Genomic DNA, 25,496 nt, shown 5'->3' with positions numbered 1-25,496 from the left:
AAGACAGTGTAAAAATTGGATGAATTGTTGTGTTATTGCCCAATCTCTCATAATTGCACTGCTGGGGTTACTGTAAAATGGTCAGCATCTAATTTTGTTAGACTTTGAGGTAAATGGCATGTAGGTTTCTGATTGTTGAACCAAGATACAGAATTTCTCCCAAATTTTTACATCTTAAACCTATATTTATATAATCTTCAAGATTCTAGAACATGTATTGGTGACAAGAAATGCTATTATTTTGGAAAGAAAATTAATATGAAAATACTATTGCTAAAATAGTTGAACTAAAATTTCTGACTGAACTAAAAAGAAATCACTTTATTTGCTAACTCAAATTCCCATTACATGAGTAAAATATTTTCACTAATTCTCAGGTCAAAGTTACAAATTAGAGCAGTGGATTAAGAAGATATAATACTGTTTCATTATAAGAATAACACCCCCATTTCACTTAAAAACTAATGAAAGTTGACTGAAGATTGCTTTCTGGAGCAATTACTTAGAGTGTTTCTCCTCACATTTAACAAAAATTGTGTCTGATTTCATGAAAGAAAAACAATTTGCATTAACAAATTACTTCAGTGCATTTGAAAGTCATCTTCATGAAAAAAATATACCCCAGCTGAGTAGGCAGGAGAATGAACATTGATGAAAGTTCAAAGTTAGAACTATGTAGAAATTCATGGTAAATCATTCAGGATATTCAGAAGATGTGAGGAAGCTTAGTATTGAACAGTTAATTGCAACTGCAGTGAACCTGATTAATGCACATAACAATCCTATGTTGCTTATGAACCTTCTCACTTAACAATCAAATTACCATTTTCTAATTAATTGCATTTGTTAATTTCTCCTTGTCAATTGTTTCATATTCATGGTCCTTTTGCCAGTTAGTTTCCATTTCTAAATGACTCATTCTAAGAGCAAAAAGTGAAAACATTGCTATTCCTCAAGCGTGATTTCTTATTTTGTTGACAAGAATGCATAGTAACTGCAAGTTTCTTCAAGCTGTCGTGGAATATTTATTTTTTAATTGCCATGAGGTCATGCACTTGGAGTTTTTAGATGACAGAAACTCCTGGTGGAGTTTTGAACACATTTAGCTTTTGTAATTCTGCTTCAGGCAGTAGTAGGCAAGTCAAACAATCACTGATTGACTTTTATTAACCGATCTGTAAGGCTGATAGGCTCAGGCATGCAACCTATAGACAGATTCTTGAAATACAGCCGAGACAGGAATCTTAGAGAAATTCCGAAAATAGGAGGTAATACTCTCCTTGCAAACTAATTTTTTTCCTTAGATAATATTCTTTACTTTAGAAGATATTATTCTTTCTCTGCTTTTGATTTGAGAAGTTCAGTAATAAATATGAGTATTAAAAAACCCCAAATTACCTATCATAGGCTTAATTTCAAGCCTATGCTATCTTACATGAAAATAAAAAAAAATATTTTTTTCCACTAAGGTAACTGAAGAATTAAAGTTGAAGTGTTAAGTGATGTAAAATGAATGTAATGGTTTCTTTGGTATAAACTAGTTAGAAGCTCTGAAGAAGATGTTGCACAGTGAGACTCCTGATCTGTCCTTGGATTATCCCCTTGCTCTGAGGTAAACTGTAGCCCAGCTATACTTGTCATGCATTTCTTTCCTTAGTGAGCAACTCCATTCAGCTCAATAAAGGGTTGAGAGGAAAGGGCCAGAGTTGCCCCTTTTTCTAGGCTAGCCACCTGTACAAGGTGGCTAGAAACACAGAAACACAACCCGGCTGTAGAACACGTTCTCCCATCCCATGCTGGTTTTCATAGGTATTGCACATATACCATGATCTCCCTTGAAGGATTAGAGCTGTACATGCCAGTTCCTGATTGCATAAACCATAAATTACGTGATATCATAGATTTTGATGCCTGTGGGATCTCAAATTTTTGTTTTAAAAGTTTGTTTTTAGTTTATTTAATACAAGGAATTTATTTAATTACTAGAGCTGTAAATCAAATTAATTTCTCTTATGAACATGTAGCTATGATTATATATTCTAAGAAAAAAAATGTAATTAGTGATTTAAAGTTTATGTCTTTTTTATTTTTCATTTTTCTGTCAAAAAGCATCAGTCATACTGTTTGGTCCTGCAAGCTTTCCATGTATGAGTCCCCAAACTGAAGCAGTAGTTCTACAGTTTTGAAGGGCTTATAGAGAAAGCCTCAGGACCTCTAAATGCATTTACAAACTTGACACCAAACACATTAGTTGAATCAATGTCAATGAAAATGCTAAACATTCTTCTTAAAAACAGAGGTACAGCAGGTCTGATTAGCCTAGTCTGTGTTCTCTGAACCAAAAAATGCTCATGGTGGGTACTTCTTGCCATTTCCATGTAATTAAACTTTTGAGTAGTATTCCTTGGCATTGGAGCATTACCGTTAAAGGTCCACAGTGGAGTACCAGAAAAAAGAAAACCAGACAAATTTATCTAAGCATTTTCATTAATTGTTAAGATGACCTTGCCAACGAGAGGTAAAGACTTGAGTTCTGTCCTTAACTGAATCAGAATGGAAACTGCACAGATATGAAAGCCCTCAAATTTATAGGTATTTAAGCCTCCATCTCTTTTAAAACCAAAAGCTGAAACTAGATCAGACTTAATTGCTGACATTATAAAATTTATTAATATTAATATTAACATTTTAGTTGTCAAAAGAAGGTATCTAGTGTGGCATACACTAGAGCTCATACAGTTTGATATTTGACTGCACCAGCATGTATTATGCTGGGAGCTCTGGGTACAGCAGGGATCCTCCACATCACTGAAATTATCTCTGAAACATACAGGTAAAATCTGTTATACTAATTTTTGTTTTAATTAAGCCAACTGTGTCATTTCCTAAAGTGCACTATATAAAGATCTTCTAACATGTAGTGAAAATGTATAGGTATCCAGTTATTTGTGAATAATATATCATACACCGTATTTACTACTGAAGAGTTTAATCAATTTTAATAGGCAACTTTTAATTCTGCCATGCTTTTGTGTTGATACAGGCTACAACTTCCAGCAACATTCTTCTATACTCTCACTAAACACAGATCAATTTCAGCATATCCTTTTAAGAAGTTTGACATATAATATGCTAAGTATATTAAAAATGTGCCAAGTATGTTACTCCCACTGCCAGTTTCAATACTAGTAAATTATCCTGTTTTGCAAGCCATTGCCTGTTGCTATTCGGAGACCGTGTGATTAAACCTCTAGCTTTCATTCGTTCTAGGCTCTGGAGCCTACTGATGGCAGCTCTGGGAAACAGTCTTTTGGCTGAGGGCTGTCCCTGTCATTTTCTGAATGTTCTGCACAAGGGGTGGTTCTTGGGGTTGCTATCAGTATGCTCCAGGGTAAATGCCCCTTTCTGTGGGATGCTTCTGGGGGGCTGTTATCATTAGGCTGCATTGTTAACACCGCAAACCCACTGCAAAGCTTTCCTCTGTAGCTGTTATCAGTAGGTTTCAGAGTTAACATACCATCACCCAAGAAGGCTGTTTACTGGAATGGCTGTTTTGTAAGTTTCCAGAGTGAAAACAATGCCCCAAAAGTCTGGAGGAGCTGCTATCAGCAGGCTCCAAAGAATCATCTAAACAAAACTTAATTGATACCTTTGCACTGATACAGGACACAGGAGAAAGCAGGAGGAAAGAGAAAATGGATGCAGAAGATTCAGGTGAATGTCACCAAGAGCACAAGAACTGGTTAAGCCTTATCAACTAATGCTGGCATTTCTAATATAATCCGATAAGAAGCACGATTAGCCAGCTGCACCAGTATTGTATTAACTCTTGCCAGCCTTCTCAATATCTGCTTTACCCACTGTAAGAGAGCAAGCTCATTTATTACTATGTACAATTTTGTTAGTGTATCAAAGACTGCAAGCATTAATGAAATCTGCTGATTATATTGCATGAGTACTTGACCAGTGGGAGAAAATACTATCTGTGTGTGCCTTTGAAGTTTAAGTGTCCTTCACTATACAAATCAGTTTGTGTTAAAGGACTCTTATCTCTTCTAAACTGGTTTGCCACTCCATTGTTTTACCTCACCCACACCATCCCCATTCAAATCACAGTTTATATGCTTCAGAATGTATTTCCTAACTGGTGCTATATTAACCAGGACCCATGTAGCACAGCAATGAAAGAAAAGCCGTAAGGATCTCAAACCATAAAAACTTGGGAGACTGAAAACCTTAAGGGGTAACTAAACAAAGCATGGGTAATGACTGGTATAATTGACAAAGTCACAAAATCTGGGGACAAGAAAAACCTGGCAGGAGCACTCATAATGCAGGCACAGACATTCACACACTACTGGCAAAATCAGAATAATGAAACTTAACTCTGTCTAACCCTCCCAGGGAAACCTGGAAAAGTTCATGTGTTCCTGTAGCATCAACACTGAAAATCCTGGTGACCATGAACTCCCAAAGCAGCCTTAAGAAGTGGGCATTAAAGGGAGAAACCTGCTTGAAAACATCAGTAGCATCTGAGGAATGATGCAAACACTGGGAGCCCTCAAATGGAAAGGTCAGAACAACTGAGATTATTGACAGCTTTCCTCGCTCTCTCTCTCCCCGCTAATAGTAAGATCGTAGCACAGAGATCTCAGAAAAGCATCAAAAGATAGAAAGCACAAGCTGGGAATTGGACTCTATCAATTCCCCAGCTCACTTCAGGGGATCTCCTATTGTAAATGCCTGCAGGCACAGTAAGTGGCAGTTCCAGCTAACTCACAACATTTATTCACCCCCAAAGAAAGCCATTTTTACACTGTTGCTTAAATAATATTAGAAGTTCAATGGTTGAGCCTGGAAAGAAGCTAAGCCACATCAGCTGTTTACTCACTCCTTTCCCCCCAGAGCAGGAGTGACTGGAAGGGCCAAAGTAAGAAAAATGCGAAGTTTGAGGCAAAGGCTGTCTAACTCTCCTGGTTCTTGGGGAGGTTGCATTTCCCCTCTGGCTAAGTGATGATGTCAAAAGGATTCTCCCTTGGTGTCTAGGGAACAGGGTGGGAATTGGAGTGGGCAGCTCTCAAAGGTGCTTCAAGGAAGAAGCCTCTCTCAGCTCTGTGGTCAGCAGTTCAGTCAGACTCAACCCATTTGAAAAAAGCCCTGTGCCCAGGCAGGTCTTTGTGAGGACAAGCTGGGGCTGCCCCACACCGGACTGAGGCAGTTCTGTGGCAGCCCCATGCCCAGCCCCAGCGGAGCCCCACAGGCAATACGGCAGCGCTGCAGCACAAACACCTTAAAGGTCTCAACATCATAATGAACCTCACTCATCACTGGCTGAGAATGGCCCTTTGAGATGTCACCCAGTGATGGACGTCAGGGATGGATCCACCTAGCAACGGATTATGATGTCACTGAGGAGCTGGCATTCCTCCCTGCATCTCACCCAGGCACTGCCACACTCCAGCTGAGCAGGTTCGCGTGTACACGCGCTGGAGGCTACCTCCCTGCCAGGCCAGCGCTACGCTTCTACGCTGCTGCTGGCCAGGCCAACAATTACTCCCTGAGGGCACAGCAGGGCATTTTTGCTGCATCTTTGCTTCTAACTTGCTGCTTCTCCCCCATTCCTTCTTCTCCTCCATCTGCTACTTCTTGCTCTTCACTTTCCTTCACTTTCTTTCATGATGTTAGTTTCACTTTCTTCCTGCTGTGCTCTGTACCAGGGCTGTGTCAGGGAAGCCCCTTGATAGCTCTCCTGTTTTTCCTGTACTTTCTCTAGCCAGCAGCATGGAGGGACCCTGGGTAGGCACCTGGAGACCTCATCCCCGACGGGGCCCAATCCTTGCAGAGTTCAGCACCCCGGGTCCCAAGTACTGGCTGCCTGGGACAATAGGTAAACCAACTATCGCAGGGAGGCAGTGGCAGTGGAAGGCACAGCACACCGCTTGCTTCCACTTAGAAACTTCTTTTCACTGCACAGTTGCAGGCACGTGTCCTTTCACAGGCTTTTCTTCCCAGGTCACACGGCTCATGATCCCACCAAATACAGAGCCCCTGCATACACATTTCGAGGGTCCAAAGGTCCCGCCACAGACAGCTGCTCACCGGGTCCTCGGTACCTCATCCATTCATCCATCACCAAGATTGGGAAGCATGTGGCTCCATCACCACTTGTGACGTCCCGTCCCAAGACCAAGATTGCGGTCACCCCTGGACCCAGTGAGTAGCATTGCTGCAGCCCTTCTTCCAGGCCAGACGAGCACGCCTTACTCTTGTCCTGGGCCACTGGGGCACAAAACCCTCTGCTCATGCCTTGAATGGGGGCTTTGAGAGTTCCGGACAGAAAAGAAACAGGGCTGAGCACTGCCTCCTGACCTCTCCTCTTTGGCTTGCGGTGAGGTCCCCAGCTTCACTTCTTCTCTCGCCTCCTTCTCCGTCCCAGGTGACTATACCACGGAACATGCTAACAGACACATCTACTATACGGCACCGGTGCAGAGCATGGTGTTCCGGCCCAAGGACTTAAAACCTTTCCAAACGCCAGGTACGGGAACGTGGGCAAACAGACACTTACAGCCTCCATGTCCTCCTGTGAAGGTCTGCAGCTTCTTCAACAGGCCTAGCAAAAAGCCTAGGCAGCAGGACACAGTGTGCGCTCAGCAAGCTTCTTGCTGTCCCAGAGCACCAACTTCTCCCCTCTCACAGAAGAGCCGGCAGCTCTGGCTTCAGACAGCCGACGCATACCATGTGCAACAGAAGCCAGAAGCACTGGGATGAGGGGCAGGATACCCCTCCTGCTCCTCACAGCCGGCTTGGCAGGCTGACTCTCTCACACCCAGGCATTGCATCCTTTCCCACGGGACTCACCTACGTTCTCTTCCTATTCCCTGTCCAGGTCCCGGCACCTACACCCTGCCCAGGATTCTGGGACCCAACACAATCTGTACCCATGCCAACCCATGCTACTCCATGGTAGGGAAGAGTCAATACATGAGTGCTTTTAGAGACCTGGCAAAGGTGAGCCGTACTTCTCTGTTCTCTCACAGCAGCAGCAGAAGCTCAGCTGCTCTTCTCAGGGCAGAAGGACCCCAGCGTCTGCCGTATCCCCACATAACACACTCTTCCTTGTGCCTGCAGCAAAGCCCAAGAAGTCACAGGGCCTCTGGCTCCCTGCTATTGCCAGCAACACTGACACCTGCAGTTCCTCACTTTTCAACATTAGCAGCTTTGGTGTGGTACAGCTCACTGGCATTAATGACACTAATCTCCCTCTGGGAAATCTACCTGTCTTCCCAAGGAGCTCTCCTTCCCAAGGCTCCACACCTCCCACACCGCTCCTCTGGTCAGCCACCTAAAGCAGCACAGTACTCATGGGCACCCAGCAAGAATCCACACTGCCTCTTGTACCCACCAACCTCATTGCTTCTCTTGCAGACGCCAGGTCCTGCGGCATTTGGCAGGGTGGAAATGGACATCTACAAAACAAGGGCTCCCAAGTACACAATGGGACTAAAAACCAAACTTATTGGCAAGGGTATGTTTCCAGGTCCAGCAGACTACAGCCTGGGAAAGGTAAGGCAGCCCACCCATCAACGTGTTATGCTGGACAGCCTTCACTTGAGGACAGCTCTGGAGAACGAGGCACCGTCTTTACTTTTTTTCTTCCCTTTCCAGCTGTCGCTGACCAAGGCTCAGGAACCTGCTTACACTTTTGGACTCCAACATTCTGTCTACAAAGCCTCTTTAATACCTGAAACACATCTTGAATAAACACAGATACCTGCAGAGATCTTTTTCTGTTCCTCCTCTGCGACAGGGTGGGGTTAGGTGTGCATGGGTGTGGACCATTGGCTCTCACTGTCTCACACCTTTGCCTCAGCCAAGCATGGCAAGGTGAGCATGAGGGGAGAGCAGCAAGGTAACAGCGTGAGCCAGGCTGACATCTCCAAGAGCACCATTTCACCTAACCAGAGCAAAACGCTGTGAAAGCATTCCAGCCCTGCCTTGCACGCTCACACCCCATGGCCCATGCTGGCTCCCAAGGACACAGCCCATTTTAGCATCCCCCTTTTCTGTGCACACAGGTGGCATTTGCCCAGGGTGTGCCCAGAAACACAGCTGCCCTGCATCATCTCTTGCCACAGGCAGGGGCTCATTTCCACAGGCAAGTCTCCAGACCACTGACAGTTAAAGAGAAAGAACCATATTCCCAGGCTAAAAATGCAATCATCACAGGATACTGCAACAGCCCAGGAGGAAAGGGACCTTGGAAGGTGACTTCGCCCAGCTCTTGTGTGGGAAAGGCAGCCTGGAGGAGACTAGCCAGCACCCAGCCAACCACAAACTTGATTGCCTCCAGTGATGGGATTCTGCTGTGCCTCTGGGGAGGCTGTTTCTCCCCTCTGGTTAAGTGGTGATGCCAAAAGGATTCATCCCTGATTGCAAGGGAACCGGGTGGGAGTTGGTGTGAGCAGCTCTCACAGACTCTCGAAGGCAGGAGATTGTCTCAGCTCTGTGGCCAGCAATGCAGTCTACTCAGGCTGTTATAAATATACAGATAAAATAATTGATTTAATCATAAAAAAGTAAAAAGTGTTAGTTATGATTACAAGTAGAAAATCGTGATGTATGAGGTACAGGAATATTAGGAGCGCTGTATTTAAAGGGTGCAACCAGAGAAACCTTACCAAGAAGTTACCAGATGTCTTATGCCTTGTTCAAGAAGCTATGGAGACTGTCATGCACACCAGTTAGTCTGCTTGGAAACCCCCTACCCTTCCCATCTTCATTTGGATATCAAGGATTCCAGTCAGTAGACCTTAGCAGAGATGGCCAATGATTGTCTTGGGGTAGGAATATTATTGAAGTTATATACCTAGTGAAACCAATCACTGTAAAGGTTAAATTTAAGAATGGGCATATTATACATAGTATGTAAAAGAGTTTATGTAAAAATGACTCACCAGAAAAAGCATATAAAATGGATGGCTTTTGTTTGCTAATCAGAACAAATTTGAAGGAGTAATCCCCCCTGTTCCAGGCACTGCAGTAAAGAAGTGTCTGCTTATTCACAAGAAATTGGTCTTGGAAAAGCTTCTCACACCCTTTTTGGTGACAAAAGCCCCGTGCTCCGGCACCGCTGGACTAGAAAGGGCAGTGCTGGGTCTCTGTGCATGGGGACACAAGCAGGTCTTTGTGAGGACAAACTGGGGCTGCCCCACACCGGACTGAGGCAGTTCTGTGGCAGCCCCATGCCCAGCCCCAGCGGAGCCCCGCAGATAATACGGCAGCGCTGCACCACGAACAGAGCCGCGGCTGGTCCGGACATCGCTCCGGCAGCGCTGACCCGGGGCGGGAGGCAAATTCCCGGCCCCGCCGCGTGCTGGGCGGACCGCCGTCCCCTGGTAGCTGCTGTCCGGCGGTGCCGAGCTGGACACGGGACCTCGAGGAGCTGTGGCGGCGAGGCTCGGGGAGAGCGGGCCCAGGAGCTCCTGAGCGCGGCAGCTCCGACCGGAAGAGGGGAACAACGGGCGGGTGATAGCGGGGTTTAATTGTCGCTCTATCTGAATAAATAGCAGTGAATTACACTAATTTCCTCCAGCCGAATCAGTTTCACGTGTCGTTATCTCCATTCACGAGGTTTTTCACCTTGTTTTGCGTTCCTGCTTTCCAGCTGAGGAGCTGTGGAGACCTTGGTTGCAATGGCTCCTCACAGTGGAACCACGAGCAGGCATCTTCCTTGTCAGCGCTTCAGCTGCCCTTCTCTTCTTTCTGAAACACCTGAGGATAATGGGAAGTGTTTTAACTAAAATTACATGAAGATCTAGGTGAGTTGGAAAGATTGCAGGAGAACACAAAGTTAGAATAGGAAAAGATTTGTTAAAATTTCCTGTTGCAAGGGAGGGACAAAGGCAAATGAAGCTTTGGTTAACAGACTGGATGTTCAATCCTTTGTGGTGCAGGAAATTTTAGAACTTGTTTTTCTAATCTGCAAGAGAAATGTCGTCCTACCTGCATTCACAGATGAGGTCAGTGATGCTGGGCTCTCTGGGAACAGTGTTGAGGCAGCAGTGGACAGCTTTTGTTGTGGACAGGTTTTTTGCTCCTGTGAGTAAGGTGTGCTTGTCTTGCCTGGAAGAAGGGCTGGAGAAACGGTACTCAGGATGACCTTGGTCTTCATCTTGGGACATCCACAGATGCACGGTGCTGGAGCTGAGTACTTCCCGTTCACGGTGTTGCAGGGATGAATGTAGTACTGAGTACCTGGAGAGCAGCTGTCTGCGATGGGATGTTTGGCCCCTTGCAACAGGAATAAGGTTAAACTTACACAGTTTGTTAAGTGGAAGCAGCAGACGTGCTGTGACCCCCCCCAGCTGTTCCCTGCCCCCCTCCACCCCATTCTCCATTATTCCTAGTTTACCTGTCATCCCAGGGATTGTGTACATGAATCTCAGGGTGGTGAACTCTGCCATGGTGTGGCAGCATGAGCTCCAGGTGTCCTTCCAGGCTCCATCCATGTTGGTGGCTACAAAACCTACAGAAAGAAGAGGAGCCTAGGACTGCGGCATTGCCAGGCCCAGTGCCACACAGAAGCTTGCTCTGACAGGTCTTCTCCTATTTTCTCTTATTGCCAGAAGGTTCAAGGGTGATCCCCTCTGCTCAGCACTCATCAGGCCTCATTCAGGCATTATGTCTTCTTTGGGGTCCTGGAGACAGGCTGACAAACTTAAGGCGCTCAGAGGAGGCAAGAAAGGTGTGTGTGGATGGGACTGGTTCAGAATGGAGTAGAGAAGGCCTTGGTGCACCTCCCAGAACAACCTGGTGCCTATGGGTAAGGCACCTAGTATGTTTTACTCTTGAAAACACAGCAAGCAGAAATCGATGATGTCTGCAAGGCAGAAACATGCAATGAGAGAAAAAACAATGTAATTTTTTTGTTAATCTAAAAGCCATATGTTCTTGTACATTTGGGTCACATAATATGAATGCATGTTTGAATGCCTCAGATTTATGTTTCATATCTTATTTTTCAGTGGTTCCTTAATTTATATTTTTTCCTGGAGAGAGTGATTTGGGCCTGGTGTTTTTAATCAGAATCTTCTGCTGAAGGTAATGTTTAGGAACACCTTTGTGCTGCCACTTTTGGGAGTTTGGCAGCCTGAGTGTGCAAATAAAGGCAAGAGAGGCTTTTCCTCAGAGTGCAGAAGAAATTGAGCAGACTCCTGTGTGCATTCTTAGGTCATGCAAAAAAAGCTGGATGCCAGCCATAGATGCAGAGTGTTTTCAGACTTCTCCCCAGTAAGTAAATATAAGTAAATTCTCCATACATTGGAACTGCCGGTGCGCTTGGCAGTTACTGAGAATACTGGTGGGTCTAAGAAGTTATTTTCATGTTTAAGTTTGTATCTCAGTTTTAAGGAAGAGCTATTTACATTCATGACAGTGTTATTAGCTCACAGTCTTAATGATGGGAAAGCAAGCAGCATGTACACTCTAAGACCCTGAATCTCAACAGGCCAAAAGGCAAAGCCCAAGATAAGTAACTCTCTTCCTAAGACTGTGACTTGTGATTGATCTGGGTTGCTGAGTCTTCTGAGCATTAACCTGAATAATTTAAATATTTCCAGATTGAAAAGCTTTTTATAGTCAGAAAATCTGAAGTGGCTGCCAATCCTCTCTAAGAGAAGCCTGTGTATTTCACTTGTTATGGATTTACTTGTTCTGTAAAAGTTTACAGAGAAGAATCTATATCACAGCTCTATTTTGTTTTCTATGGTTTTTTTTGGACATACATGGCCAGAGGGAATTGCTCTCTGTCTGGGGGAAATTCTTTTTTAGACTAAAATGTGATGAGGTGGTGTATCCACTTTAATATGTTCCCACATTTCAGAATAAAGGATAAGCTATGTTATACACCAGAAAAACCCCAAACAAAACCAAACATCCTTATTCCATCTTCATTTTTTTCTCTGGAAGGGATTTAAAGACTCTGGCCATCTGGATGTCTGGCAACTCAGTCAGAGCTGTGGCTACTGTGTGTGTGCAGATTAACTGTGTAGCACATGCACAGTAAGTCCAATGTGTCCACTACACATCAGACCTGCTGCACATGTGCTGCACAGATGGTCTGTGCATACACAGTAAATCAGCTATGTCAAGCCTACTGCGCATATGCAAACCATCTGTGCATTGCACATATGTATATTTTTGCATGGGAAATCCCTAGTCAGAGCATGAAAGGTTGTGGCAGAGAGGAACTCCAGTGGTAGAGAGACCACGAGAGAGTCTGACAGTGGCATAAATTAAAGCAACTCTTTGCCTGGTTTTGCTCATGTCTGGGCCAAAGTTGCAAATAAGTTCCTCAGAATCAGAAAATGTGACTAGCTGCTCAACAGTTTCAATCTCTGTAACAATTGGCTGCAGGAGAGAATCTGTATCAAAACCATTCATTTTAAAGGCAGTGATTATCAGCTATAATTGCAGCTAGTTCATCAGGTGGCTCAAATGAACAAGGTCTGGTATTTTACTTATCCAATAAAACGGTGATGCTTATGGTACAGGCTTCGGGGATATGTTTAGTCAATTATCTTTCTTTTATTTCCCAGTAATCCTTTTGCTTCTCTTCTAACATTCAGCATTTTTACATAGGCTGTTTGAGCCTGACAAAGGTGCTTACTGGTTGGTACATAGGCACAGTTTATATATGTATAGAAAAATTTTTTCTCTTCAGTGTAGATGCAAGTTATTGCTTATTATGTTTATGGAGCATCTTTAAATCCCAGTCCTGACAATGGCAAGTAGGCTCTTTAAACTAAGTCTGCTTTAGGTCTGTCTCTAATGAGTTCTAATAGTCTGAAGTGGAAGAACCTCTCTTTTATGTCACAAGGCATCACTGCTCATCCAACTGACGCACACTTGAGGGAAGAGATACCTTCACAGGCTTGAAAAGTGGTCCAGTGTGAACCTCATGAAGTTCAACCAGGCCACGTGCAAGGTCACACACCTGGATTGGAGCAATCATCATTTTCAGTACAGGCTGGGTGGTGAATAGATTGAGAGCAGCCCTGCAGGGAAGGACCTAGGGATACTGGTGGATGAAAAATTTGATATGAGCCAGCAACGTGTGCATGCAGCCCGGAAAGTAAATTTTACCCTGAGCTGCATGAAAAGTGTGCTCTTCACTGGGCTCAGGCTTTCCCACGCTGCAGCCCTTTGCACTGTTGTCTTACCTGTCCAGCCCACTCTAAATAGCTTGTTCGTTTCCTCCCAACCTTCTCACTAAACAAGTCCAAGCCTTACCCTTCTGAATTTCAAGTCTCAAATTCCCATTATATATCTCCTCCAACAAGTCATGTTCCTTAACTAATATTGTCTCCCCACTCCTACCTGTCTGTGCTTTATGTTATATTTCTGCTTTTGTTCCTGGTTTCTCATTGAAAATTGCCAATATCTATATGCAGTGAATTTATCCCTACTTTTATTCTGCGAAGAGCTGTAACTTTCTTGGTCAAGAACTTCCAGATAAAATCAGCTTCAATGAAATACTATCAAGGCCAGGTTTTACAAGTATATTAATACAGTAATAACACTACTGTGTAGTAAATCCTATGAAGTCAATGTTTGAAGTGCTAGATTCCACTACACTGTAAATAATCCATTAAACCAAAGGGAAATACCTGAGTGTATAAAAGAGGCAGAATTTTTCTGTAATACAAATTAGAAACATACACCTCAGAGTTGGGCTGATTTTGAAAGAAGTTGCTGGAAATGTGATAAAAGTGCAACAAACAATAAAGTGTGACGTATGAAGTGATCTGTCATTTCTAGTCAGAGTTCCAGCCTCAGTAAGCCATGAAATAGATGGGGCACTAAAAGAGGAAGAAGAAAAAAGTAAAAAATAAAGGAAGGCTCTAAGGAGAGTAGGATAGGGACAGGGTTAGGAAACTGTAGATTATTTGAGGCCATCTCCTTGACCCTAGCCTACCTCCACTGGTACAACCACTGGTCAGGGTGAAGTAAAACTGACAATAGCTATTCATCATACTGTAGACTTGAACGTAAAATGAAAACCACATCTACCTCATATGATGCAAGTACTTAAAGGAAGGGATTAAATCAATGAAAGATGTTATCCCAAAGCAAAATAGGAATTCCTATTAAATTCAGCTCTTACTAGAAGGAACTGATTTTTCCCTGCCTTAAGCTACAAACATATGCATGTAATACACCCTTGTAGTCATGTGTGTCGAAATTCCATAGGAGTTTCTTGACCCACCCTTCCAATTAACTTTTTGTCATTAGGCTGCATAATGTTCCCATGAATGATTTGCTTTCGAAGAGGAGCAAATGATGTACAGTGAGGAAAAATAGTAATTATTTGCTTTCAGAGGGACTGCTTGGTTTTCCTATCTTTATTTACTTCAAAAGCTGGTAATCATTTTAATTTTTTTGCCTGAATGAAGGAATCAAAAAAAAAATCATCCTTAGAACACCTGACATTTCTTCCTGCAAGATCTTCTTCCTTGAGAGGCAGAAATACAGCAGGTAACAGATCACAGGCAGGGAATTTCTGCAGCTGGGGTGATACATGAAAGTAAATTTTCTCTCCTGAATTACAGAGATAATATCAGTAAGTGCAGAAAAAGTGTTCCTTTAAAAAAAAACAAATCAAACCAAAAACACACCCCTGTTCTTCCTCCTGTTATTTAGCATCCCTGAAGGATGGAAATTCAACATCAAGTGCAACAGTACTATGGTGGAAATATCTCAAAACAGTCTATTAATCTTGACTAACAAAACACACATTTTTCAAATTTCTCAAGGCTGTGCTGCAATCCTGGGGCAGTCTGGGAACAGCTTAAAAAGAAGTGTGTGCACGTGTATGCACACATACTTTGAATGACCGCTTCATTCTTCAAAGAATGGGATTGTCCATAAATTTCTGTTCTTTGTACTAAAGTAAATTAATTAAAATATCTGGTTAATGTGACCTTGCTATTTTTAGACCTGCAAAATGGATTATCCATATACAACTACAGCTTCACTGTTTGAACTAAATCTGTCTTAAAATAACTGCAACGCCTTCTCTTCCTTCCTTTAGCCCTAAAAATAACAATTGTCACAACTGAAGAACACAGCAGTACTTCAGTTATTTGTCACAAATCACTTCACAGACAACAGCTTCAGTTCCTTGTTATAATTGGACAGTGAAAATGTTAAAGGGTTTCTAAAATAGAGGTGTTGGCCCCTTTGATTGACAGGTACCATGCAACTGCAGTCTGTCCAACCTTCTTATCAAAAGCCAAGATCTCCTTCAAAACCTTAGGAAAATTTTTATACTCAGTGGAAGCTGTCTATTTAAAGCATTGGTGCATGGAAATGAGTAATAAATCAGTCAGTGTTTGACATCGGTCAGCGGGTGGTGAGCAACTATATTGTGCATCACTTGATTAGTTGTTTTTCTTGAATGTTATCTCTCTTTTACTTTACTATTATTATAATTTTTTTTCTTTGTTTCAATTATTAAACTGTTATCTCAACCTAGAAGTTTTACTTTTGCTTCTCCTCCCCATTCCACTGAGAAGGGATATGGAGTTTGGATTTAGTGAGCAGCTGTGTAGTGCTTAGCTGGCAGAAGGGTTGAGATAACTACAGGTCTGACCAGAGTGTGTTAAAACAAATTTGTTATAAACATTCATTATATTGGTTTAATAGAGTAATGTTGGTTACAATGTTGATTTCTTTGCTCTCACAGTTGTTCTTGTTCTCAGGGTTGTGTCCTGGAATACCCGTAATGCCTTACTTGCAGTGTGTGTTCCCTATGATGATGTTTATTGCCCCTGGGGCCTGGGTTTAGACTATCGCTGTAGGTACTTTCTTACTTTCCTTGGATTATGATATGATAGCATTGCTGGTTGAAAAACCAATCTGTTGTATGTATTCAATATTGCAGGCACTTCTGTTCTTTGGGAGTGATCTACTGGGAACAATTAATCACACCTTTTCTCTTAGGGAAAAGACCTTTTCTCCTCAGAGAGACAACTTACAAGGGGGATAACTTCCTACATCTTTCTTCCTTCCTTCTTTCCTTCCTTCCTTCTCCAGGCTGATTACAGTAGTGTTTGAGAATTTTAAAGATTTTGGATAATGTTTAAATACCTTTGAAACCAGCCTGGTCTTTTTACTAGGAGCCAGCGTGTTGCTGCATGTGGTTTAGGTCTTGTTTAAGGTCAGACGATTAATTAAGAAGATAATCCAGATATCTGACCAAATATTGGATAGTTCTGAGTGGTGGGGTGTGTGGGACAGTATGGACAATTATCTGGACCAGTGGGCACCTCAAGTGTATTTGAACCTCACCTCTGAACAAATGCAGTTACCGCAACCCTTCCTTCCCCTACACTGGGCGTTAATCAAGGCTGTCATGGTTTAGGAACTGTACTGCCCAATTCAATCCGTCTGGTGGCAAACAGGCAGAGGTTATGGGTTGACATAAGAACAATTTGCTGGAAACAGCAAGGAAATAAGAAACAGCAACAATATTAATAATAAAAGTGTACAAAGAAAGGGTGATTTACATTCAAAAATGCTCACCAAGCCCAGGAAAATGAAAAACAATGGTGGACAGCTCCTCCTCATGCCACGCTTTCCCCTGACCACAAGCCATGTCCACTTTCTTCTCAGAAAACGGAATCCCTTCCTTCTGCCCACCAGTGATGAGGTGAAGTGGTACAGAGGAGCAACCTAGATATTCCCTTACAGCTACTGCAAAAAAATTAACATTGTCCTGGCTGAAACCAGGACACATGGCTGTAGTGTAATTCAAGGGCAAATCAAAGTGGACTGTATTGCTTATGCTCCATGAAAAAAAGGGTTGTTTGCAGCCAAGTGGTAGAAAAAGATTGGTATCTTTGGAGATATACCCAAGATTAAGGTAATACCAGCTTGAAGAGAGAATTTCAGAAATTTCTTGCATTTAAAACCAATGAAAGGACAAGGTGGCAGTCAACATTCCTCACACAGATAGAATACATGGCCCAATCCACTGCCCACAAAAGATATTTTGGTGCAAATAGAAGTTTTTCTCAATTAAGGAGTGCAGAATTGGGTCTTGAGAGAGAGCAAGTGGTTAAATGGAGGAATGTGCTGACAAAAGAGTAGTTAAATAAGTACTGCAGTTAAATAATTAGTGTGCTCTCCCTCATTAGAAACAGTCATTTTGTTCTGGTGAGGTGGTTTGTTGGTCAAAAATTATGAGGATTATGGTGCAGAGATTTAAGAAGTCGTATTAGTATTCAGTGGTGTGTTAATGTAAATATATTTGTGAAGTTGAGTGCAAGCCAAAATAGCTGTTGTGAAGAAAGTCTTTGGGTAGATTGAATCCATCACTGAACAGAGGTGCATCCTTTCTTTTTAAGAGATCTGGCTTTAAATAAAGCTATTCTTCACATCCAAACACAGGTCCAAATTTCTTGTTACAGCCATCTGGCTAATATTGACATCCTACTTTAAAACTGTGTTCTTGATATCTTCCCAGACTTGCATCAGTCTTTTGAAAAAGTTTTATTTTTCATGACTAAAGATTCCCACATTCATTTTCAATCAGGAGAAACAAATGTATTTCATCCTAAGAAGTGAGCTATCGACAGAATGTACAAGGAAATGCTGCTTTATTATTCCTTTTGTGGGCTGTTTTTTTTTTTTCCCTGACCAAAAAAAAAAAAGATTAAAAAAAAAAAGAAGAATAGAAGCTAATATGTTTGACAACTGGTGAAATGAATTTATATTTCAGCTGCTGGAAGCCAAAAAGTGGTGAGAAGTAAGAACACTGAAGCTAGGGCTCTTGGAACTTCTTGGAGTGAGGAGCACAGGCAAGTTTGTAGTCCATAAATCACTTTTTATCCCATGATGTTCTGGGTCAAAAGTCTGAACTCTTGGGGCACACTTGTCACTCAGATTGCCCGACCCTTTTGACTTTCCTGTTGGCACATTTCCTGATACATATCAAGAAGCAGGGAAGCTTGTAGAGCTCTGACTCAAGGCAGAACTTGCAGACTTAAGGTTTTGGAAACCCTGATGTCTCTGTGGCTACAACCTTTCATATACTAATAAATGAAACAAAGCTGGGACATGTGTTTGGTCATTATTTAGAAATCATTCAGACTGTTGAATTGTAGACAAGATCCCTGGCATGGTTTTAGTCCAAGAAAACTGCAGTTTCCTGGTCAGTATTTTGAGTGAGGCTCAAGAATCACATTAGGCCAGGGAACAGAGTGTACTGGGCATTGTGGTGGATGACAAATTATTGTGGCAGAAGAGAGGGAGTTTGGTTTAATAAACACACACCATGCCATGGTGCTTGGTTTAAAAGCCAGAGAACGGTCATCTAAGAGTTTGGTTTAATAATGTATCATAGCCTCAAGGTATCCCATCATGTCTAGATGTTACAGAGTTTGCCTGTCATGTTTCGCGGGTGTTGTGGTTTAACCAAAGGCAGGATGGCAGGTTTCCAGGATCTGAACCTCTGAGTTGAGTTTGCCAAAGGGGTTGCCACAGATTTAGGACAGAAGGTTCTACTGTCTTGGGCTAGATTACCTGTAGTGAACACACTCCATGTAACAGGGTTGTCCTAGGGCTATGCTAATCAAACATTTCGAATACTTTCTTGCTCTTCATACCAAGTATGACACAGCTGATGCTCTGTAAAATGGTACTTTGATGATGTTTCTTTATTTCTATCAGAGTTTTTATTAAGTTAATTTTTTGAATGCAAAATATGAAGTTCAGTTTTGTGTTCGTATGTAAGGGCTGAGTTTTTCATGGGATGTACACAAAATATCTTCTTTCATAAACCTCAGGACGCTATACTAACTTTTATGAAGACTTTCACACCTGCCACATAAGGTGTTTAATTTATCATAAAGATGTGACTGAAACGGTATAATTTCAAAAGGTTTGGATAAAGGTTGTTTTTGCCCTTCTATCTGCCTTTTTCATTTTCAAAAAACAAAGCAAATAAGAATAAGCCACTGGAAGATTCAAATTCTGTTAAAATAAAGAAGGTCAAGGTTTGCATCCCTATAGCATTTTTGTTATATAAATAGACATTCATGTTTATAATTTATTACCTGAGAAAAATATCTGGGTATCTTTTTCTTTAATCTCATCATTCTTTCTACTGAAGGTCTGAATTTTGGACAGTACAGTAAAGCTTTTCAAAGTACTATTTTAAGACTCTGCAATCCCTGACTTGTCTATCTCAGTCAGTCTTGGTAGCTTTAGTGTTGACAGGACCTACTGATAGTACTACTTATGTGGTCCCAATCCGTGGTTACCTTCATAAGATTGTAATATGTGGATTTAAAATGCATTTCAGATCCATAAAAGGCAACATATTCACCTGGCAGGATTTTAAGCTAAGACTATTTGTCTGGCATGTAGTATGTTCCCCATAATAGTTTTTCATCTTCAGAAGAGGATTGCCAGAATTCATTCTTAGTAACGGAGGTAGGTAACACGCCAGGAAGGAGTAAAATCATATCCCAAGGCTCAGAGGCATTATTTTATACCACATGTCTAGTAAGACTCTGAGCAATCTAGATATCATTAGAGCTGTTTTCCCATGAGAGTAATGGTACTCTTATCACATACACAGACTCAAGAACCCTGTGTGTGAGCTTTGGTATGACTAGGTGCACCGTTCAAAACATAAAGTGTGTGATAGAGCCCAAAGGTATGTTCTTCACTGCCCCCTTGTTTGAATTTATCCGAAGACTTTATGTCAGAAATTTTTCAGTCAGCTACTGGACTCTGCAAAGCAAGTACTATTCCTCAGGTCCTTGCAGTCTCAGCCAGCATAAATAAACTTTGCACCATTTAAACTTATGGAAGTTCACCCATTAATTACCACCACTTGAAAATTTGATGCACCTTATTTTTTGTGAGTGGAAATTCAGCAATGAAACCTGTTTAAATATTTGTGACTTTGTTAACACACAGTCAGGATATAACTGGAAACAGGAGTTGATGTAGAACAGTGGATTTTATTCTAATATATTCAGGCCGAACTATATTTTTCCCTCTTCATGAAAGTTTCCTGTGATAGAGGACTAACACTTCCAAGAATTTGGCACATCATTTGGACTATAAGTAGAAAACAGAATTTAAAGTATTCAAGATTGCTTCTTTTGGTCATGCTACCATTATAGCAGCTTTCAGAGATACAGAAAAAGAAAAGGTAGGATTCCTGGGAAGATTTTGAGTAGAAGATGCATTCTTTTTCTTTTGATGTTTTCTCCTAGGCAAGATATTTGTGTTTGTAAGTGATATTTTATTTTTGTTTACAGGAAAAACGTTAATTATTTTTCTCTGTTTTAAATAAATGAATTAAAAAAAAATACAAGTGTTAAGATTCCAAGTCCTGAAGGAAGGCTTATATTCTTACAATGACTTACTTTCATTATTTGAGGTTTTTAATGGCAACTGAAAATCATGCAATCTTAAGGCAGAGTTTCACAAATGATTTCATGTTGCCTCCACTTTCAAAGGATCTTCCATTCCCCATCAAAACAGATATAAGGCATGCTACTTGCTTTCCAGAAATAGGGCAAGACAGGCAAGTGTCCCATAGTTCAGAGAATCCTAGATCAGTCTTTTAGGCCACATGGGAAATTATCTTATGATAATGACCATTGAAGTGAAAAAATTGGTCTGTCTAAAAAATAACAATTTTCTTTAACTGTAAAAATAACTAGAGTTTTTGAAAATAATATATAATAAAGTTTTGTCTTTAAAACAGAGGAAAAATATATGATGAAGTTGGACATAACCTATGAAATGAAATAAAGTTAGGATGGCAAAGCTGAAGTATTAAACTATCTCCTTAAAAAAAGTTACTTTGAACAAATGTCAACTACAAACTATGCTTACAGTATTTTAAACTCACTGGCAGATGCTGACATAGTAGACTGTTACTTTTGCTGCTCTAGTCAACACAGGAACAAATTACCATGGTGCTCTACGTCTTTGATTCCTATTCTTTGCTTTGGTGTTGATAAGGGTTTAAGCTCCCTGGGCCTCAGCTCTTAGTCATTTTATATTAATTCATATCTTCCTCCTCATTCTTTATGTAAGTTTAATTCAATATTGTGTTAGGAGAAATTTGCTTTATGATAATAGTGGTAATAAAGACTGACGGCGTCTTTACTTAATGGAGCTATTTTGTGAATCTCTATCAAGCTCTTCTCATTGTGCCAAGAGCAGAGCATCTGTGATTATTGCAGTGTAGTTTAAAGCACTCAGTTTGAGAAAGAGAGACAAGTTCTGCTTTTGGCTGCCGAAGTAAATCTCTCTTTGCACTAGAAATCTGTGGTGGAAAACAGTATTTGACCCCACAACACTGAGGCTGACCATCAGGGCCAGAACAAGAAATTACTTGGAGAGGAACTGTGCCTCACTTAGTTCTCTTTTTCAAGACATAATGAGCTTTGAGCCATAATTAGTATTTTCAGATATTCTTTTGCAGTCTTCACCCAATAGCAGCATTTCCAAACCTGTAAAATTTTGTCTAACTGCATTCTATTCTGCACTTCTTACATGAGTGCAATGGAAACTCAGAACTCAGGAAAGGAGGTTGTAACTCCCTAGGCTAGAATTTGTCTAGGGAAGCAGGTTTAAAGACATGTCCTGTAAAAATGGTCCAGGAAATCTTCCCTGCAGATAGAAACTTTCAAGTTCTTGCATTGCATTTCACCTAAAATAATATTATTCTATCCTAGACATCTGTAATATCCTAGATAGTGATTGAGAACAGAACAGTGGGAGGGTCCCCAACATCAGTTGTGTGATCTGATGTAACTCTTCTTTTTGTAATTTATTTTAGCTCATTTTCCTCATGATGTAAGGTCAGTGTACTGATGTTACTGTCTAAACTGAATATTAACAGTAAAATAATTATTGGTCAATATATTTTATGACATATTATTTTCCTATACTAATAATACATTATGAAACCAAAATATATTAGACTTAAAAATAAAAAAGCATTGCTAAACACCCCTCAGAACAATTTAAATACCTTATGGACACATTATTAAAATCTCTAGAAAAGTTGAAAAGATATAGTTTCACATCACTTTTTCTGATTTTTTTTATTCAAGTAAAAGAGATCTTCCTTAGATAGGGTTTTTTTTACTAAACAAAAATTTCAAGGAAGATGACATTTTTAAAACATCAGTCCTTTTATTACAAGCATTGTTTAGCTGAAAGAGATAGGTAACTACACTAAAATAACCAACCAATTATTGAGGAATCTTCCAAGTTTGCTCTGTGATACAAGAAATGGTATTAGATGGGGGCTTTGTCCTCTATATTTGTAGCCCTTTTCATGAGAAATCATGTCATTACTTATGACAGTAGATGGTGGCAAACATGGCTTTATGTCACAGAAGCCCAGGATAAACAAGAGAACTTGACCTAGCTTTTTTTCCTTTGCTGTGCTCTTTTTTTTTCTCCTTCCCCAGAATCTTTGTGCTAAATGGGTTGAAGTAGATTTGGTTTGTACTTCTCAGAGAGGATTCAATGTGACATGTTATGGGAAGCTCTGGCAGAAATATGTGGTAAGTAGGTCACAACAGTTCTGTTGATTAGCATATTGGTGATTTAAAACCACAGTATCAGTTATAAACTGGTGGATGGATAACAGAAAATCTTGCTTATTTACTTGGAGAAGGCATTTTTACAGCACAAGACCAAGCAGAGTAACCATATACTAGCAATATATTTATTTTTCTTAAAACCATAACCCCCTCGTGAAATGTTTTTAGCCCTCAGCTTAGCCTGAGGCCAAATCCAAGGAAAGTAGCCTAAAGCTCATGATGAATGTTTACTGACTTTTGTGGTCAGTGTTTCTCAGGAGTAAATTGTAAAGAGCATATGAACTACACTTTATGTTTCCAGCATCAGGCTGTGGAAAGGAGTTGGAGGAAAAGGTATGCCATTTAAAATTACCCCCAAATTATGTTCAAAAAGTATACTTCACCTTTTCACAGCTGTGCATACTAAAATTACTTAAATATTGCATTCCCTGCTAGGAAGTCAAATACATCTACCTCATGTGGTTTAAATAAAATAAGAAGTAGGTTCATTTAGCAAACAAGACAGATAATTCAACATGAAAATCTAGGGGCTGAGAAATGATTTTGGGAGTTTCTGGGTGAACCTTGAGATTTGGCACGAGGTAAGTGCATAGCAATCCCTTCCCTAGACTACCAGCAGGATGTGGATTGCCTTTTTCATACTGTCTTTATTCATGTTTCAGCAGCTTGCCACAAGCAATATGCCAAGCTCATACAAAAACCTGTCTGTGTAGCACACAAATGTGTGCATACAAACACACATACGCTGTTTGTTTCGGAAGATTCTATGTAACCTTAATAAAAACTGCTTTCTGAAGTAGAGAATATATTGAGCTGCACTTGCAATAGCTCACTTGCACAAGCTCTTTGCTGAACAGAGGACTTTTACAAAATATAGATACAAGATTTTCTGCTGTGAGTGCCATGGTTGTGATCTATTTCCATAGTTGGGTATTTTTCTGTATTCATTTTAGAGTCATGCATATCACATAAAGTGTCACTGGATGTAAAGTCAATATTAATAATCTCTTTCCACTTAACACCAATATGTATGCCTATTATACTTACCTGTACAACAGTTTGAAAGAATTTGGGTAGCATATGAGATTGGAGGTGAAGTTTGAGGCTCGGGTATGGTAACACAATATTGATTGACTGAAAACACCCAATCTTATTCCAGTCAACAGTGAAATTTTTTATTAGATATCCATCAGTTCAAACTGTCTGTTTTAAAATGATTATATTTCAAGGTCAACTATGATAGAATTCTAAATATAATTTTCGAATACTTTTAAATCATAATTTAAAAATGTGCATTTTTTAAAATTTGAAAACAAGAGGCAAAGTAACAACTGATCTTAAAGCTGTAATCTGAAAGCAAATTATGTATTTTTTTCCTTTGCATCAGGTAAAATCAGAAATCACTTCCAATCAGGTCTTCACAGATGAAGAGCACACCGATTTGCATAACTGAGAAATAAAAACATTGACCTTAAATAGAACTGGCTTTTGACATTATTTTATTTTTGAGTACACAAAGCAAGAAAACACCGAATACTGACCAAAATAGGTCCATCTACTTCTTTTAAATCATAATTCCAACACTGGAAACTATCTTATGCAAATTTGAGGGAATGGCCAATGTTAGCATACATTCAGCAGCGATGTTTCTGTTCCCTTCAGAAAAAAATTCCTTTTCAGACAGCTAAAATTTTACCTTTGCTTATGTATAATAAGACCCAGTTCTGTTTTTCTGAGTGAGCTTAGAGTAAAAATGGGGCTCCTTCCACTGACACTGTCTGGTAGAGCCTTCTAACCAAGTAGCAGAAGAAATTAGTGTAATAGTATTAAAGCAATCTCCAATGAGAGTTAATTACAGGTCAGTTATAGTAAAATGGCTCAGATAAAGAAAATATATTTTAACATATATGCATATATATGCTTGCAAATATATGTTAAAAATATACTTCCATGTATATGTATATTTAGGAACTCTTATTGACTGCAGATGAATCCTCCATTTTTTCAATTCTCTTTGTTGTTATTTTTTTATATATTTATTCTTGTAGTTAATACAAAATCATGATTATAATCTTTAGTTTTCAACCTCTTTAGCCTCACTCTATTCCCTATTTACGAATACCAGTGCGTGATTTATTTTTTAGTTGGTTTTATCTGTCTAGTTGGTTGTTTTTTGCTTTAAATATTTGAGAGCATTTGGAGAATTAAATATTTTGGGAGTTTGTAAGTCCCCCCTGTAAAGTCCAGTGCAATCCAGCAACATGTAAGCATTGGGACAGCAACCAAATGCATCCTCAATATGTAGTGCCTCATTTAGCTATGACTGACAGGTGCAAAATGCTCTTGAATCAGAAATGATAGATATAATAATGGCCAGCACAGGAGATTCACAAACCAGATTTTCCTGGGAGCATCATCTGCAATGGATGTTCCCATATACCTAATATGGGAATATTTAATTACAATTTTCATTTGTTAAAATGAGGGAAAATATTGATAGAATAAAATAGAAATCTCTGAAGAACAGAGCCCAGATGTTTTTCATAGTGATTTTAGCCTCAGGGAAGTTTGGGGAACAGAAGTGACTAGAGGCTCTGGGTAAATTTTCTGGGTGGTATGCAAGGAATTACATAGATAATTCCAGCTGTTCTTAATGGGCTGGAATCATTATTATAATAATGATTCCTTATGTACCCATTTAAAAAATTGCCCACAAACTTTCAAAGAATTTACTTTCATATGACCTTGTTTCTTCAGGTAGAAGCATTCAATGAATTCGAAGCAACCAAGACAGAGCAGGTCTTTTATATCTACTTCTAGAACAGCAAAAAAATTTAAATCTGACTC

At 40.4% G+C, this 25,496-nt stretch overlaps 1 protein-coding gene across 1 annotated transcript; it reads left to right on the top strand.

Annotated features, from left to right (window-relative positions):
• The first annotated feature begins 5,419 nt into the window (after window positions 1–5,419).
• Window positions 5,420–7,778, top strand: LOC116445740 (outer dense fiber protein 3-like). Its single transcript, XM_032112675.1, has 6 exons — window positions 5,420–5,887; window positions 6,013–6,213; window positions 6,437–6,538; window positions 6,890–7,011; window positions 7,429–7,566; window positions 7,669–7,778. The coding sequence occupies exons 1-6, from the start codon at window positions 5,782–5,784 to the stop codon at window positions 7,762–7,764; spliced, it is 765 nt and encodes a 254-aa protein (XP_031968566.1). The 5' UTR covers window positions 5,420–5,781; the 3' UTR covers window positions 7,765–7,778.
• Window positions 7,779–25,496: the final 17,718 nt, after the last annotated feature.

The sequence above is a fragment of the Corvus moneduloides genome, chromosome 6, assembly GCF_009650955.1.
Source record: "Corvus moneduloides isolate bCorMon1 chromosome 6, bCorMon1.pri, whole genome shotgun sequence".
Classification (NCBI taxonomy): Eukaryota; Metazoa; Chordata; class Aves; order Passeriformes; family Corvidae; genus Corvus; species Corvus moneduloides.
This window is presented reverse-complemented; position numbering and strand designations above follow the sequence as displayed.